Raw genomic sequence first — 18,982 nt, 5'->3', positions numbered from 1 at the left:
CCTCCTTCTGCACTGTAAATTCTATGTAAAATGAAAAAAGTACCTAATTAACAATAAAGCACTTTGGAACATCACGAGGTTGTGAAAGGGACTGTACAAATGCAAGCTAGTATGCATCTTTTATTCCAGCATTTTATTTGTACACAAGGGCCCACAAGCAGCAGAGAGATGAACTACCAATGGAGGTACTGGTTAAGGTGTTAATGTCAGGCCTCCTCCCCGGTACACATTCAGTTCATCCTCCCCGTCAAGGCTCAGAAGTAAAAAGAGTGGCTGTTTGTGGGTAGCAGCAGAACAACTGAATGAATTCGGAGATTCCAGTGATCTTAGCAGGAAAGCTGCGCTCGAAAGGAGCTCCCCACTGGGAGTGCAAAAGCAGCTGGATCTAAACTCTCATACCATCACAGCTCACATTGTCAGGGGAGAGAGAAGGAAACACTAGTCTTACACCGCCACCCAAAAAAGTACATTCCACAATACTAGCTCTGATGTGACTAGAGGTGCAGAGAAAATGTGGTTTTTGTACAATAACAGGACATATTAAAGTGCTGTCATATTTGGTCTTTGCATTTCTATTACACTAGGCATGGCATTATTAGTAAATACTTCCGCGTGTATTAAGTCAGCTAAATACACAGCAGATATTCATTGAATTTCCTATTAATTTTAGTAATTTTAACATTATGTTTCTCATTATTTTAACTACGAGCGCGTTATTTGCTTTTAGAAGCAGTTCTGAATTTTTGTGAACTTTTGTTTGTCTGGCACCATCTGTGATCAGGAAGACAATGTCATGCTATTGTTTGACTCTGCTGTTATGAGTTGGGGGGAAATTAAGATTAATAAATGAACTTGGGATAAAATGAAATAAAAACAGGAACTGATAAGGATAGGTGTCTGAAGGGGGGGGGGGGTTGATATGCAAATTAACATATCCATGAGATTAGCACAGTAAGACATCTTACAACACCAGGTTAATGTCCAACAGGTTTGTTTCAAATCACTAGCTTTCGGAGCACTCAGGGCATTCAGCCACTGATCTCCGGGTAAGAGTTCTCCAAGACGGCCTCAGGACGCGCGCAACGCAGAATCGCCAAGCAGAAACTTATAGCCAAGTTCTGCACACGAGTATGGCCTCAAGCAGGACCTTGGATTCATGTCGCATTACATTCTGGCCTGGGCTTGCGAAATTCTACCAACTGTCCTGGCTTGAGACAATTCACACCTCTTTAACCTGGGGTTACCCCAATCTCTGGATCTGTAAAGTCTTAATTACCTGCAAATGCTCGCATTCTAACCATTGTCTGGCATCTTTACATTTGTCTATATATATATATATATGTTTCTGGAACATACCTCTTCATTCACCGGAGGAAGGAGCAGTGCTCCGAAAGCTAGTGATTTGAAACAAATTTGTTGGACTTTAACCTGGTGTTGTAAGACTGTGCTCACCCCAGTCCAACGCCGGCATTTCCACATCATGAGAATAGCAAGTGTTTACCGATGCGATCAAGGCAAAACAATGGGGTTTAGAAGAGGTAACTGCAAAGTGGAGAGGTAAGGGAATTGGGACTTAGATGCTAAAAGCGAGATCCACAGGATGAAATAAAATGAAATGAAAATCGCTTATTATCACAAGTAGGCTGCAAATGAAGTTACTGTGAAAAGCCCCTAGTCACCACATTCCGGCACCTGTTCGGGGAGGCTGATACAGGAATCAAACCGTGCTGCTGGCCTGCCTTGGCCTGCTTTCAAAGCCAGCGATTTAGCCCTGTGCTAAACAGCCCTTGTGGGTGGGTAACATCAAAGGGAAAGCATTTATATATTCATAGCAAAATAACTGGAGAAAGGGACACAGTATGAGTGGTTACTGTCACAGTCACACCCAGCTGCAGAAAACAGTCTCCCCTGAAAACAAGTTACTGCTAAAAGGGCAGCCGGCTAAAATCCAAAACTCGAACTAAGAAGATTACACCTTTGTGAAACTGAAGACGGTTTTCGCAAATGTGGACGACTAACCTGTATATGGCAATTACCTGCTAGATTTAGCTTATAGAGCTCTATCAGAATTGGATGCTGTTTGGGAACAAGGGTTGTCTCAGAGTTCAGCAAACATAGGTAGTTGGGAACAAAGGAGTAACTTCATATAACACTATGTATGTATAGCCATCAGTGTAATTATGTGTACACAGCCCTTCTTGTTGTGTGTTTTTCTTTTAAGTTAATAAATATTCTTTACTAATTGAGCACAAAATGACTGCACTATTCCTCCCTAGTTCACATGTCTTTTCTTACAGATGACAAATTGAAAATATATACCATAAAAGGACCACAGTTCCAAGTTACCCTTCTATCATCCAAGATACCCCATCACCTATTGCCCTCCGCATCCCTTGGGCACAGTGGTCCAAGATAAAACTTCCCTGATGCAGACCCCGTTCAGAGGCTGGATGTGAGCGCGCTGTCAGCAGAGAGACAGGAGTCAGACTTTGGCGTAAACGGAGGAACACCAGTGATAACTGAGGTTATCATTACTCACCTGCCTTGTATATTGACCTGCTGACAGTACCAACATAGGCACATCACCCGATGGTTATGTTACACTTTGGAGTGTGGACAAGGTAGTCAGGAAGAGGGTGCATGTGGGAGGAAGGTGCAGGAATTGTTTTGGGGGGGGGGGGGGGGGGCGAGGAGGTGATTTGATGGACACAGCCTCGTCCTATGAGAGTCAGGTGAGGATAAGGACCCCCTGGTTCTCCGGGCATGCTGGACCCTAGCCACAGCCAGTGCTCCATCTACCGGCTCCTCCCAGGGCTCGTTCTCCATCCCCTCCTGTTCCACCTCCTCCTCCTCCTCAGCCAAGGCCACATGCTCCTCATTCTCTGCCAGCATGTCACCCCGCTGCTGTGCTAGGTTGTGGAGGGCACAGCAGATCCTCTGGGCTGTTTTGCAGTGCCCCACCAGAGCGGTTCAGGCATTGGAAGTATATTTTCTGTAGTCTGATCCACGACTCAATGACAGCATAGGTGGCACCATGGGCCTCATTATATCGGGTCTCCGCTTCGGTCTCTGGCCTCCGCTCAGGTGTCAATCAGCCAGTGCCTCAGCAGGTACCCCTCATCCCCCAAGAGCCAACCCGTCATCCTGGCGAGGCCCTCGAAAATGTTGGGCATCTACGAGTGCCCCAGGATGTAGCAGTCATGCACACTCCCTGGGAAACGTGCACACATGTGCACCGAAGGCGGTGGTCACACACAAGTCAAACATTCAGGGAGTGGAACCTCTTCCTGTTACCTCAGTGTGCACAAGTTGACATGCATGCCTTCTATTGTCCCCTGGACCTGGGACACCCAGGCGATGGCAGAGAATTCTATAGCTCGGACACCTTGGTGGGCCTCGTCCAGCTCAGTTGATAAAGTCTGACATTCGGGCATCTAGGCATCCATGAGCTGACGATTGAGACGGGCTGCAGCTTGGGAAATGCTGCTCAAGCCCTGGAATGATTTAGATTTATTGTCACGTGTACAGAGGTACAGTGAAATGTATTGTTCTGCATACAGTCCGGGCAGATCGCTCCATACATGAAAAAGCATAGGACATACGATAAATACACCATGTAGATACATAGGCATTGGGTGAAGCATACGGAATATGGTGCTAGCATACGGAATATGGTGCGAAGCAGTTGCATAGAAGTTCAGGGCTGGGGTGGCCAGGTGTTCTCCTCCACGGGGTGCCAAGTCGACAAGGACATGGTGCCTCACTGTCTCTTTGTTGAGACAGAGTCTCCTGTGACATATGCTCTCGGTGATCTCCTCGAAAGACCAACAACGCCTGTGCATCTTGGATCGTCGTCCTCTTGGTTCTAATGGGCGACCTGATTTTCAGCGTGTGCGGCGGCCCTTTGCACAGGGTACCGTCTCCAACCTGCGTCAACGCTGCTGCCACCTTCTCCAGAGTCTGCCTGCTCGTCTGTCACCAGCAACACGAGAGCAGGACCTATGTCTGCAGGACCGACATAACCAGCCATATTGCTAGATCTGTAAGGAATTGGAGGAGTGACACCGACAATCATTTAGGGCTTCCACCCAGGACCCTCAAATCCCCCAAGCCTCCTCCAGCCTTACGTGTCCCACCTTCTCTCAGAGTGCCATCCAGTTGTGCTGGAGAACCTCGCTCTGTAGAAATATAGAAAAAAAAAGAGGCCATTCAGCCCTTCAAGCCCACTCCGCCATTCATCATGACTCATCATCCAACTCAAGAGCCTAATCTGACTTTCCCCCAGGTCCTTAGATCCCCTTCGCCCCAAGTGCTTTGGACTCAACTACTTCCTGTGGTAACAAATTCCACAGTCTCACCACTGTCTGGGTGAAGAAACTTCTCCTCATCTCAGTCCTAAATTGTCCACCCCACATCCTCTGACTGTGACCCCTGGTTCTGGACACACTCACCATCAGGAACATCCTTCTTGCATCAACCCTGTCCAGCCCTGTTAGAATTTTGTAAGTTTCTATGAGATCCTTCCTCATTTTTCTGAACTCCAACGAATATAATCCTAACCGATTCAATCTCTCATCGCAGGAATCAGTCTCGTAAAGCTTCGCTGCACTCCCTCTATAGCTAGAGCATCCTTCCTCAGATAAGGGGTCCAAAACTGCAGACAATATTCCAGACAATGTGGCCTCACCAAGGCCCTGCATCCTGCTCCTGTACTCGAATCCCCTCACAATGAAGGCCATCACACCCGGCCACAGCAAGAGTCCCTAGACTTCAGAGCCCTGTCGGGAACATTAGGGAGACCGCGCTCAGGTGCCCTCCCCTGATCCACACACTAACTCTACAGTCTGAGGATATCCCCAGTGCAGAAGCTCAGCCCTTGAGTGTTGGATTGTTGGCTGCTGCCTCCATGGTGCTGACGCTTCCAAAGGTCAGGCAAACTGTTCAGTGTTCAAAGTTTGATCAAAATGCGATACAATAATCATCATCATGGCACGTGTACTCAGAAGCCACTGGAGAATATTTTGTTTATTAAACAAACAGCAACAAAGATTTGAAAATCAACTATGTAACATACCACAAAATCGCACTAACAATCAAACAACAAGGAAACGTCACCGTTCCACATTGGTACCAATACAAAGCTAGATCAGCTCATTTTCACAGAAAAAAACACTAACACACGGTATCGCCCCTTGCAGGTTCCTCAACAGAAACGGAGGATAAGCCTCAGAATGTGTTGTCATGTCCAGAACTGCGCCATAGAAATGATCTGTCTATCAATGTGTTATTTATTCTATGTATCAGTGCCATTCTCCATCCGGGAGCCGCAGCTGTGCAGGCCCTCCCACACGGCCCAATCTCACCGGAACAAAATATTCCACTGGCACCCAAGGTGCAGTTGAACATCCTTGATTTCTAATGTGCCTAAGCCGTGGTGATGTGCCAGTTACAGGCAGCACTCACCAGACCAACAACAAAAACATCAGTAATCTGCAAAAGCGTTTCTTCAACAGCGTCATCAAGTGGCCCATTTAGATTAATGTCACACACACCAGGTCCCACAGCATCTTCTTGCCTCAAACCAGATTGCCTTCTGGACTCGTACATCCTCCAGAGCCTGCTGTTGCAGGACGCAGGTATCTTAAAAAAGATGGTCCTTATTTCCGGCTGCAGAAAAGGAACAGTGGCCTCCAGGCATCTGCAAACACAACACGCAGCTGTGAATGCTCTCCCAACTAACAAGGCTAATTCCTCGTTAGCATTAACCTCCAGCTGCGAGTTACCGTGACCTTCAGCATAGAAATAAGAGCAGGGCTCTGTTCTGCAAGTGTTTGGTAGAACAGACAGGCAGCAGCTGTTGTTGCCCCCGTTATGGGTCTCCATGATATTTAAAGATGGCTTGAAGGCCTCACAGACATGAAACCCTTCACACACCCTCAGCTCAGTGTCACCTCCCGACCTGGAATGCTTCAGCCCCCTGACCCTCCCGAGCACTCCAATGTTCTGGAGCTGCATGGCCGAAAATGGAAATAATTACTCGCCCCCTCGCTTCCGCTCAGCAGCCACTGCGCCAGCTTCACATTTTTAAAAAGCAATACTAAATGATGCCCACCTGATTTCTTGCTGGAGAGACGGTTCATTCCCAGGAAGCCATTGCATTTGACTGCAATCTCACTAATATGAGATGCAAGTGAATGCAAATGAGAGCCAACGATCTGCTCGGCCTGATCCAGAACTCGCCATAGTGAGCGGGGTGGCTAGTTGGCAAACATAGCTGGTTTAGCTCACTGGGCTAGACAGCTGGTTTGTAATGCAGAACAAAGCCAGCAGCGTGGGTTCAATTCCCGTACCAGCTTACCCAAACAGGCGCCAGAATTCGGCAACTAGGGGCTTTTCACAGTAACTTCATACTTGTGTCAATAAAAAGATTATTATTAACTGTTCATGCCCAACGACAATCACTATTTCGGCCTTTCCTGTTATTTGACAGATGAACCCAGATCTGCGCCAGGTGCAATGCCGTCGTTGAATTACACCGACAATCTTATTGAATGGTGGAGCAGGTTTCAAGGGGACATGTGGCTTTATCCTGCTCCCATTTCTTACGGTCTGATCTGAAGGTAACAGTGTTTCACAGCGTAGGCAGAAATGGGTAGTGCCCGCTCCAGTACAAGAATCCGTGGTGAACCTTTTCCTTCCCCCCCCCCCCCCCACGTTTAACTATGAGCCTATGAAGGAGTATTAAGGTTGTATTTTCCATTAGTTGCAAAAATATAAAACGTGATCAACTTTCACAAATTAAAGACTATTAAATATGATATATCAGCATTTTGTAAATTATTTGTGGAACAAATTGAAATTTAATTTGTTCAGTGCAGTTCTTTTAAGGGTTACTAACTAGATCAATCAAATTGATTGCTTTGGGGTATTATATTGCTACAAGGTCAATACATGCACAACAACTTATACAACAGTCGATCAACTCACTCTGGCCGTCAGAATTCCAACTTAAACCTTTTATTCAAATGCACCTTCATGTTACAGCTAGGCTCATCAAGGTTAATTGAAGTCAACTATGAATTAGCATCAGTTTATGACATTTGTGCAGTGTGTTACTCAACATATTTCCTTCGCCTGCACAACAGTTGCTGCAATCCCCCCCAAAAATACATTGAATGTAGTGACAGAGATGTCGACGATGCGAGTTTGGCAAATTATAAATGGTCCTTTGACAGGATATGCAGATAAGCTGGTGAAGAGCTTAAAACACAGACATCGACCAGTCAGGCTCACTGCCATGTATCTGTGAATTATTTTCTTGCATCGAAGAACAATTTGTGAACTGGTTAGGAGGCAGCACAGTGGCAACCAGGCACACATGTGGCCTGGGTAAGGCTGCCTCGATGATCCAGCACTTTGTCCCAGCCCTCACCCCTCCTCACGACCCATGCTTTTTTTTTTAAATTTAGAGTACCCAATTCATTTTTCTCCAATTAAGGGGCAATTAAGAGTGGCCAATCCACCTATCTTGCATATCTTTGGGTTGTGGGGGCGAAACCCACGCAAACACAGGGAGAATGTGCAAACTCCACACGGACAGTGACCCAGAGCCGGGATCGAACCTGGGACCTTGGTGCCGTGAGGCTGCAGGGCTAACCCACTCACGACCCATGCTATCTATGCACCCCAACCACTTTTTGCAGTCCCATTTCCCTTAGCACAAACTCATGCCCCAACTCGCCATCCTTTGCCCTTACCCCCGCCAAGCCATCTCAGCCAGCATCAAATACCAATTGATAAAATCCATTTCATACATTAAAAAAGTTCCTTCTGCCACTCAACTCCTTATAACGAGAATTTGTATTCACAACCCCACAAAGACTTGATAAATAATTGGAGCTGTCAGGCTGTGAACTGACAGGCATCCCACTAGGATAGATTGTAAAATCTGTCATGCAGCACAAATCGCATCATAATAACCCTCAAGGCTTAGCAAGCACCCACTCCAAGTCATTTGACAGCTACGAGTTTATCCAAAGGGTCATCTGGACTCGAAACGTTAGCTCTTTCCTCTCCCAACAGATGCTGCCAGACCTGCTGAGATTTTCCAGCATTTTCGCTTCTAGTTTGACAACCAAAACGCTAGACTTCCGACATCTCTCAAATTCAGAATTAAGATGGACCCCCGGTTAAGATTCAAAGATGTCCAGTTAGATCTGTAATGGCTTGATTAATAGAAGTACTCCGGTTAAGAATATAGCTTCAAAAATTATCACCATTGTACAGATTCCTACGAATAACCGGACAAGCCTAAAAAGAAAAAGATTGAGCCAAAAGCATCACATTTTAACTCACTATTGCCATTAGAGCAACACTCAAGTCTCTACTCAAAGTATCGAGAGGAGAATCATCTGGCATTTCTCCAGGAGGATGAACTGTAATGCAATGTACAGCAACAAATGGAACCACTAGCTGTTGACAACTTTCCTATGATATCATTATTGCTTATATATAGTTTGATAACCAAAACATCAAACCTGTTCTTGTTATGAACTGAATTGTTTGCTTTCTAACTTGCAGCTGAGCCATGACCTTTGTTTTACTGCATTAGTTGGCCTACTGTACTTACCTGAATTGACTGGTCAATAAATAATTGTTCTCGATAATGCACGACAGTATGCACCTACCTGGCAACGTTTGCTTTCTCTGTGAGCAAAAAAGGACAGATCATTCTGTAATTCTCACAGCTTTACTGGGTGGCTATGGACTTTATGGAACACTGCTATCGCGCCTCATCTGTGCCATTCTTTATTATTCCAACTCTCTCCTATGGGACACGCGCCATAAAATGGAGCTCATCCAAAACTCTGCTGTCCACGTCCTATGTCAACTCTCACCACCAAGTGTTATTTGCCCATCTTCTTGTGCTCACTGGGCAAAGCCTCAACTTTAAAAGCTTTTCAAATATGAACATGGAATAGGAGAAAGAAGTCATTCAGCACCTCGAGCCTGCTCCACCATTTAATAAGTGGCAGATCAGATAGTAGTCTTAAAACTGTATCACTACCACCTCCCCTCCCCTCACCCCCTTACCAAGAATCAATGCCCCTCTGCCTTAAAAATATTTAAAAACTCTGCTCCCACCACCTTTCCAGGACGTGTTCCAAAGACACACGACCTTCGGTGAAAATCTTTTTGCCACATCTCAGTTTTTAATGAGCATTTAATACTAAAACCGGTCAGCCCTACAACCCTTCAAGATCTCTAACCCAATTATAGGCTCTTGGGCTACTTCCATTTATGGTTTCTCCTACACCTGACCAGGTTCCAAGCTTTGGAAGTCCCACGCCAAGCTGGTCTTCCTTGCTCTGCTCCTTGTAACCCAACACTTTGACCCTTTTATCTGTCCTAATATCTGGTGGTCAGTATTAAATTTAGTTTGATCATGCTCCTGGAGAATTTTTTACATTTTGTATAGCAGTATGTTATTATGGTTGCTACAAGGCACCATTATCTGGACTTTGTATGCTTATCAGGCCTCATTTTCTTTCTTTCCTCCCTCTATGACTCATTGTAATAAAGATGGAGTTTATAAACGGGCGAGGGAAAGGAAGAGAAGCAAAAGCAAAGCCCCTTGGGCTTAGCCCTTGTTTACCAGCTAACCAAAACAGTATTTTAGGGGCTGGTTTAGCTCACTGGGCTAAATCGCTGGCTTTTAAAGCAGACCAAGCAGGTCAGCAGCATGGTTCAATTCCCGTACCAGCTTCCCCGGACAGGTGCCGGAATGTGGCGACTAGGGGCTTTTCGCAGTATCATTGAAGCCTACTTGTGACAATAAGTGATTTTCATTTACCCAAATAAAATCATCCTCTAAATCATTGTACAATATTTTAAGGCCTAAAATCATAGAATCCCTACAGTGCAGCCCATCGAGTCTGCACCAACTCACTGAAGGAGCACCCTACTTAAGCCCAATCCCCACCTTATCGCTATAACCTCATCTAGACCCCATGGTCAAGTTTAGCATGGCCAATCCGCCTAATCCATACATCTTTGGATTGTGGGAGGAAACCCAAGCAGTCTCCAAACTCCACACAGACAGTCACCCAAGGTCAGAATTGAACCCGGATCCCTGGCGTTGTGAGGCAGCAGTGCTAACCACTGTGCCACAGTGCAAAGAAAAGCTTTCTCGGTTGGCACGGTTTCAACACCGTTGACCCGAAGAATCCCAAGTCCAGAAACAATAGTGGAGAGGCCAGTTCCTGAACACTTAACCATTCATTCATCAGGTATTTGCAAACCCCAAAATAATTGTACCAAAACAAGGAAGGCCTCAAATTCAGCTCAATTGCGAGTGGGTTTTTGAATACAAACACCAGCACTATATTCTCCATATCCAACAGATGGACGACTAGCAATAGCTTCTACACAACAGGGGATGGAATTGGAGCTCGAAACCCTTCAAATTTCACCAATTCATTCAACACATTACTGAATAGAGCAACCGGTTGGATAAAGGCTTCTCATCGTGGTGCAGAGGTAAAATGAATCTATTATAACGCAGTTGGATTTGAAGTTGTTGATACCATCCAGAGGATATTCCAGAAAGCTCAGTCCCAACAGGTTTAACAGTTGCTGCGGCAACCATCGATTGCCAATCAAGTCTTAACAAGCACAATTCGGAAGGAAAGCGCGTGTTTCTTGGTTCGTTAAAAGTTGCTTCATATTAAAAAAAAAAAACACCAGTGGCTTCATTTTTGAAAAAATTTATTTGAGAATGCATCATGATCATCATCCGTCCCCTGCCCCATGCCCACCACTTAACACGTTTCCAGAACAAGGAGCCTTGGCAAACTGGCATATAAAAATTTGAAACAAAATAAGATCTCTTCTTCTGGGACCATTTTGAAGAAATAATTATGTCAACCACAATTTAAACAAAGAAAAGGCAAACCAATAAATTGATGAAAAGCTTTTGACTGTGCCAGTGGACTCTTTTACATGCACCTCCAAACTAAATTAAAGAGGGCATCCAGGAAGCTGAATGACTACAAGTCCCTTGGGGTTGATGTGGGTAGGAGGAGATGCAACTATATGGCCATCCAATTTTCTCCACATCCTATAGCCAAGCAGCAGGTCGAAGGTTGCTCATACACATCATTCAACTTGTTGTTGTGCATCATAATTGGCTCCTCCAGTTTTCTCTAGTTCTTGTTTGATGTATTCCTCGGCCAATTCTTGGTGGTCACAGATGACAAACTCCTTAGCAAAGTTCTGCAAGTCAAAAAAAAAGAAAACTCTTGGTGAATAACAACATTAAAGATTTTAAAATAACTTCTGGTGCATGCGCACACTACTAAAACACACACGTATTGCCCATCCCCAATCACCCTTGAACGGAGTGGCAGCCAGACCATTTCAGAGGGTATTTAAGAGTCAACCATATTGGCATTCCCGGTGGCGGCAATGCGGAGCTAAGCCGCACGTTCGGCAGCTCCCGCTTTCGTAGGACTTGTGGGCTCTTTTAAGGGCCCCAAACGGCGCTGATTCAACGATTCCCGGTGTGTGAAGGGGTCCGGAGTAATACCCCCCCGGGATTTATGGTTCGGACCCGGAGTGGGGAGAGGAAAAAAAACGGCAGCAGATCCCCTGGAAAAGCGGGGGAAGGTGGACAAAATGGCGGCCAGTGGAGCCCAAGGAGTGGAGGCAGTGGACGCAGGAGCAGCAGGCGGCCCTTCTGCGCTACTTTACGGAGCTGAAAGTGGAGTTGCTGGACTCTTTGAAAGTTACTACAAGTAAGCTGCTGGAGACCCAGACAACCCAGAGTGCAGAGATCCTAGAGTTGCAGCAGCAGGCCTCTGAGCGCGAGGATGAGGTCTCAGCCCTCGTGGGGAAGGTGGAGATGCACGAGGTGCTCCACAAAAAGTGCCAAGATTGTTTCGAGGAGATGGAGTTTCGGTCAAGGAGGAAGAACTTGCGGATCCTAGGCCTCGCAGAGGGGCTGGAGGGGTCGGACCTGCCGGCTTATGTGGCCGTGATGCTGAACTCGCTGGTGGGGGCAGGATCTTTCCATCTGCCCCTGGAGCTGGAGGGGGCCCACAGAGTACTGGCCAGGAGGCCTAAGGCGAATGAACGCCCGCGGGCGGTGCTGTTTTTTTTTCTGCTTTCGGATGGTGTTGGTTATGGTTTTGTGTTTTAAGGGGGTGTTGGGGGTCTGTTTTTTTTTGTACCAGGTTGGTGGATGGATTGGGACTGCTATTTGGGAGCTGCGTTGAGGGGGTGGGGTGGGGCAGTGTGAAAGCGTGGGCTTTCCTCTGGTTTCCCGCGTTGCGGGACGAGGGGGGTGGAGCTGGAGGCAAGGGGCATGGATATCAGTTCCGTTTTCCCGCGCTGGAGCGGTGCCAAGGAGCTGCCGGAGTCAGCTGGCTCACGGAAGTACTATGGAGAGAGTGTCGCGGCTAGGAGGGGTCCTAGCCTTGGGGGGGTGATACCGGGTTTCTGCTGGATTGGCCAGGGAGGAGCTGGTGCGGGTCGGGGGGGTCGGGGTGAAGTTCTATCGCCATGGGAAACGGGCCGAGTGGGGGGGTTGCTGGCCAGGGGCGAGCAGTCGATGGGGTATGGCTAGTCGGCGGGGCAGGGGGCGGGGTGCCCCCTGATCCGGCTGATTACGTGGAACGCGAGGGGGTTGAATGTGCCGGTTAAGCGGGCCCAGGTGTTTTCGCATCTGAAGGCGGACGTGGCCATGCTTCAGGAGACTCACCTGAAGGTGGCGGACCAGGTTCGTCTGAGGAAGGGGTGGGTGGGGCAAGTTTTCCATTCAGGGCTTGACGCGAAGAACCGGGGGGGTGGCGATCCTGGTGGGGAAGAGGGTGGCGTTTGAGGCGTCTGAGGTTGTGGCTGATAGTGGCGGCAGATATGTGATGGTGAGCGGTAAGCTGCAGGGGGAGAGGGTGGTGTTGGTTAATGTGTACGCCCCAAATTGGGATGATGCTGGTTTCATGAGGCGTATGTTGGGCCGCATTCCTGACCTGGAGGCGGGGGCCTGATCATGGGGGGGGGGGGGGGGGGGGGGTTGGACCTTCAATACGGTGCTGGATCCCCCACTGGATCGTTCTAGTTCTATTACGGGCAGGAGGCCGGCGGCAGCCAAGGTGTTGAGGGGGTTTATGGACCAGATGGGAGGGGTGGATCCCTGGAGGTTTGGGAGGCCGAGGGCTCGGGAGTACTCTTTTTTTCTCCCACGTGCACAGGGTTTATTCCCGTATTGATTTTTTTGTCCTGAGTAGGGGGCTGGTCCCGAGGGTGGAGGATGCCGAATATTCGGCTATAGTGATTTCGGACCATGCTCCGCATTGGGTGGATCTGGAGATGGGGAGGTGCGGGACCAGCGCCCGCTTTGGCGTCTGGACGTGGGGTTGTTGGCTGATGAGGAGGTGTGTAGGAGGGTCCGGGGATGTATTGAGAGGTCCCTTGAGGCCAATGATACTGGGGAGGTCTGGGTGGGGATGGTGTGGGAGGCTCTGAAGGCAGTGATTAGGGGGGGAGCTGATTTCCATCCGAGTCCATAGGGAGAGAGGGGGAAGAGAGAGAGGGAAAGACTGGTGGGGGTGCTGCTGAGTGTAGATAGGAGGTATGCGGAGGCCCTAGAGGAGGGATTGTTGGGGGAGCGGCATAGCCTGCAGGCTAAGTTTGATTTACTGACCACCAGAAAGGCGGAGACACAGTGGAGGAAGGCGCAGTGAGCGGTCTACGAATATGGAGAGAAGGCGAGCAGGATGCTGGCGCATCAGCTCCGCAAGCGGGACGCGGCTAGGGAGATTGGTAGAGTGAAGGATAGGGGTGGGAATGTGGTGCGGAAGGGGGTAGAGGTCAATGGGGTCTTCAGGGACTTCTACAGGGAACTGTACCGGTCGGAGCCGCCAGTGGTGGTTGGGGGGGGGGGGGGGAATGGAAAGCTTTTTGAACAGGCTGCGATTCCCAAGGGTGCAGGAGGAGCAGGTGGAGGGACTGGGGGTGCCGATCAATTTGGAGGAGCTGGTTAGAGGGATTGGCCACACGGGGAAGGCGCCGGGACCGGATGGGTTCCCGGTTGAATTTTATAAAAAATATGCGGACCTGTTGGGCCCTCTGCTGGTTCGGAACTTTAACGAGGCATGGGAGGGGTGAGTTTTGCCCCCGACGAGGTCACGGGCGCTGATTTCCCTGATCCTGAAGCGAGATAAGGACCCCCTGCAGTGTGGATCATATTAGGCCAATTTCACTGTTGAACGTGGACGCCAAGTTGCTGGCAAAGATCTTGGCCACTAGAATAGAGGACTGTGTGCCGGGGGTGATACATGAAGATCAGACGGGTTTTGTGAAGGGGAGGCAGCTGAACACTAACGTGCGAAGGCTGCTAAATGTGATAATGATGCCGGCAGCAGAAGGAGAGGCGGAGATTGTGGTGGTATTAGATGCGGAGAAGGCCTTTGATAGGGTTGAGTGGGGGTACTTGTGGGAGGTGTTAGAGAGGTTCGGGTTTGGGGAGGGGTTTATTAAATGGGTGAGGTTGCTGTACTCCCCCCTCCCATGCCTCGTTAAAGGTCCGAACCAGCAGGGGGCCCCAACAGGTCCACATATTTTTTATAAAATTCAACCGGGAACCCATCCGGTCCCGGCGAGTGTAGCGACAAATGGGAGGAGGTCAGAGTACTTCAGGCTCTACCATGGGACGAGGCGGGGTGCCCCCTGTCCCCCTTGCTTTTTGCGTTGGCAATTGAGCCTCTGGCCATGGCGCTAAGGGATTCGGGGAGGTAGAGGGGTCTGGTGCGGGGTGGGGAGGAGCACTGAGTGTCACTTTATGCAGATGACTTGTTGCTGTATGTAGCAACAATGCCGGAGGTGATGGAGATTCTTGCTGAGTTTGGGAGTTTCTCAGGCTACAAGTTGAGCCTGGGCAACAGCGAGCTGTTTGCTGTACACCCAGGTGATCAGGAGGAGGGAATTGGTAGGCTCCCGCTAAAAAGGGCAGTGAGGGGTGGCGAGGACGGTGTCGAGGGTGGTAGGGTCCAGGGTCAAGACAGGCTGGGGACTCGCGATATTTGGGGTTGGGGTGGAGCCGGGAGTGCAGGAGGCGAAAGAGGCCAGTGTTTTGGCCTTTGCGTCCCTAGTAGCCCGGCGGAGGATCTGGTTGCAATGGAAGGATGCGAGACCCCCAAGCGTGGAGACCTGGATCAATGACATGGTGGGATTCATTAAGCTGGAGAAGGTCAAATTCGCCCTGAGGGGGTCGGTACAAGGGTTCTTTAGGCGGTGGCAGCCTTTCCTCGACTTTCTGGCTCAACGATAGGGAACTAGGTCAGCAGCAGCGGCAACCTGGGGGGGGGGGGGGGGGGGGTATTGTTTATGTTAATTTAATTTATTTTGTTGTTCATCGGGTTTGGGGGGGCTCGTTATATGCGTTGTCACGGGTCCAGGGGGGGTGTTTATTATTGTTATTATTATTGTTTTGTTGTTATACATTTTTCAAAGAGTCAACCATATTGTTGTGGGTCTGGAGTCATATGTAGGCCAGACCAGGAAGGGACAGCAGATTTCTTTCCCTAAAAAGAACATTCCTAAAAAAGACATTAGTGAACCAGATGGGTATTTACAATAATTGGTCATAATTCATGGTCATCGTTGCACTTTGAACAAAATGTCAACGTCTGCCAATGGTGGGATTCGAACCTGGGACCCAGGATTACTAGTCCACTAAGTCATTCCAGAATGTGTAAAACATGAGGGCTCGGCAAGATTCCCTGGCTTCCTCGCAGCATGTTTCTCAGCGCTGGAAGACGGCTTGCCATTGGCCAGTGGCAGAATCTTCTGGTCCCACCACGGCCAGTGGGATTTCCCATTAAATCCACACATGCTGTCAGAGGGGCCCAGAGGTCGGCATGAACAGCCGGAAAATTTTGTCCATGATATGGGAACAGAAATGTTTCACAAATTAATTTGTAGCTAAAATTTCACGCACCTTAAAAAACAAATTTAGAAAGAAAGAAAAATCATTAACCAACATGCAAAAGCAACCTCATCATAATCATAGAATCATAAACAAATCAGGAAAATATGAAGGACAAACACAGAAAATTAACAGTGGTCAAACAAATTCCATAAATATTTGAACTGCATATCAAAAATGGCAAAATGTTTTGTGCGTTAATGACAATCTTATATTCTGCCAACTAGAACAGAACTTTAAAAAAAATAAGGTTTTCTGGTATATCAATTTTATGCTCCACACATAAATGAACAAACCTATCTAGAAAAGAGAATGGCCACATTGCTAAATCCAATCATTCTTCCAACTTTCCGGTGTTCCAATTTATTGGATTATGCTCCAATTTGGCACACATCATGACTCATTTTATGATACCACAAAAGTCCTATAGCATCTCTTCCCAAAGAGTACGAGTGGTTCACTGTTCATTTCCCGCCTTTTCTTCCTGAAGGGGTATGAATGACTCATTTCTCTGGAAGATTTCCAGAAATGTCTCCCTCTTCCCCCATGCCCACCCCCTTCACCACATAGCCCTCATTAAAATATCCAGTTATTTATTCGTTCAACCAACTCATTAATTCTATTTATATACTCCTGCTCACACAGAAAAAACATGAGGCTTTCAAAACCATTATTATGAAATGGCAATGATTCTATGCATACAAATTTAAATGGAGAGGTTATGGCTCAACAAAAATTACATAAGTGCACCATCTTTATAGAATGCATTACACTAGCAAACAAGTCTAAAAACGGGCTTTCAAAAATTAGATTGAACAATATCACTTAGTATTCTTACATGTTAACATTGCAAAAAATACTAGGAATTTTTTTTTTTTTTTTTTTTAAATAAAGCATTGGGAACAAGTGTTTTTATCCAAGTTGACCCCCAAAAGCAGCGCCTCTAAACATTCAGGCCCAACTGGTAAACTACTTTCGGGAATTAGTGATGTTGTATAATTTACATTTCAGGAGATTCAGCACTCACTGAAAAGGTTTAATGTGTTGTTTTGAGCCAGTATATATCCAATCATCAAGAGCTGGAAAGTGGGATGAGATTGGTGAGCCCATATTCAACTGGCCTTGGCCAAATGGTGGCCTCTGGTTTTGTAATTCAATCCAGAATGTGCGCTGACCATTGGATCACTATCTTAGGAATGATTTCCTAAACAAACTGGAATGGCAACGAACGTTTAAAGAACTTCAGAACACTTACGCAAGTGGTTTAATGTATTTTGCCATGTGTTCTGATGCAAATAAAGCTTGTGCTTACAACATCTGCATTGCTTATTTTCAATGTATGCTATACACTAAACCAAGGAAGAATTGCTCCTGTCAATGTACTGGGTTGATCGGTATAATGGTGATCGACACAAAATACAAGTTATAATAGAACTGCATAAAACATGGCCACAGCTAGAGTACAGTGTACAGTTCTGGTCATGCTAGAGCAGGGGTGGGCAAAATATGGCCTGCGGGCCGCATGCGGCCCGGCAAAGGTTTTCATGCGGCCCGCCAATGAGGTGCTCGGAATCATAACCGGCATTTTTGAAAAGCCGCCGGGGAAAAGCCGCTGAAGTAAATGCGCTTATTCAATAAGCACATTTACTTCAGCGGCTTTTCCCCAGCGGCTTTTCAAAAATGCCGGTTATGATTCCGAGCACCTCATTGGCGGGCCGCATAAAAACGCGCGTAGTGGGGTGGATGAGTGGGCTGTCTCATTGGTCGGTTTAGTTGGGTGTGCGACCAATAGGAGTCCAGGTTACAAACAATAAGCCTCATTATTGTTTGTAACCTGGACTCCTATTGCTCGCACACCCAACTAAACCGACCAATAAGGCAGCCCCACTCATCCACCCCACTACGCGCGTTTTTATCGTTGACTCGGCTAGGCTGTGCTTCTGTCAGTATTAAGGATCAGCACAAGCAACTTGACACCTGATTTCAACAAACTGGTAAATGACTGCAGTCAGATGCATCATTCTCATTGACATTGTTCTGTTACTTACTGAGTTACTTTGTTTTTCAAATAAATGTGCTTTTTTTCTTTAAAGACCTTTTATTTTGGCTATTTAAAATATTAATTATTTTACTTAATATACTATGCGGCCCTTTAAAATTGTGAATTTCTGAATGTGGCCATTGCACGGAAAAGTTTGCCCACCCCTGTACTAGAGGAAGGATGTGATCTCATTAGACAGGGTACCAAAGGAATTTAAGAGTTTTGAAAGTGCTGAAGAAGAAGGAGTGTTGTCCATTTACATTCTGCACGGAATTAGAAAATCAGGTTTACAGCACAGAGGATGCCATTTGGCCTGCTGTGTGGGCCAGCTGGATATAGGTTGTCCAGACTCATCCCACATTCCAGCTCTTGGTCCATAGCCTTGTAGGATGCAGCATTTCACATTTTAAAACAATATGTATTTGAATGTTTCTGCCTCTACCACCCTTTGAGGCAATTAACTCAAGAATGCAACCACCCACTGGTATAATTCTCAACTCCCTTCTAATCCTTCTCCAAAATCACTTTCAAATCTATGCCCCCCTACATATTGCCCTCCTGCATATTGCCCTGACCAGACACTCAAATGTTATACGCTTCAATTAAATCTTCCAGTACCCTCCTCCATTCCAAAGCAGAATACCCAAACTGCTCCAGTCCTTGCAAATTCCCTCTGAACTCTTTCTAACAAGATCACATTCTTCCTCTAGCATGGACCTGAACTGTACACAAGTGGCCTCATGTTTTATGGAGTTCTAGCATCACCTCATCTACTTGTCCTTGTCACTTGGGATGCGATTGTCGCTAGTGATTGACCTGCTCTTATAGCCACAATAAAGTTGGCGCAGTTAAATGTCACATCGCTGCTGAAATGAAATGAAAAATTGCTTACTGTCACAAGTAGGCTTCAAATGAAGTTACTGTGAAAAGACTCTAGTCGCTACATTCCGGCGCCT

The 18,982-nt window shown here is 47.1% G+C and overlaps 1 protein-coding gene across 1 annotated transcript in view; it reads right to left on the bottom strand.

The window, feature by feature from the left end:
- Positions 1 to 10,750: 10,750 nt before the first annotated feature.
- The window catches only part of cotl1 (coactosin-like F-actin binding protein 1), a 32,315-nt gene continuing 24,083 nt past the window's right edge, over positions 10,751 to 18,982 (bottom strand). The window contains exon 4 of the mRNA XM_038806315.1: positions 10,751 to 11,274. Within this exon, the coding sequence (XP_038662243.1) occupies positions 11,158 to 11,274 (117 nt within the window). The 3' untranslated portion in view covers positions 10,751 to 11,157. The remainder of the gene's footprint in view (positions 11,275 to 18,982) is intronic.

Source organism: Scyliorhinus canicula, chromosome 9 (assembly GCF_902713615.1).
Source record: "Scyliorhinus canicula chromosome 9, sScyCan1.1, whole genome shotgun sequence".
Lineage (NCBI taxonomy): Eukaryota > Metazoa > Chordata > Chondrichthyes > Carcharhiniformes > Scyliorhinidae > Scyliorhinus > Scyliorhinus canicula.
Note: the sequence above shows the minus strand (reverse complement) of the source record. Positions and strands in the feature narration are given on the sequence as shown.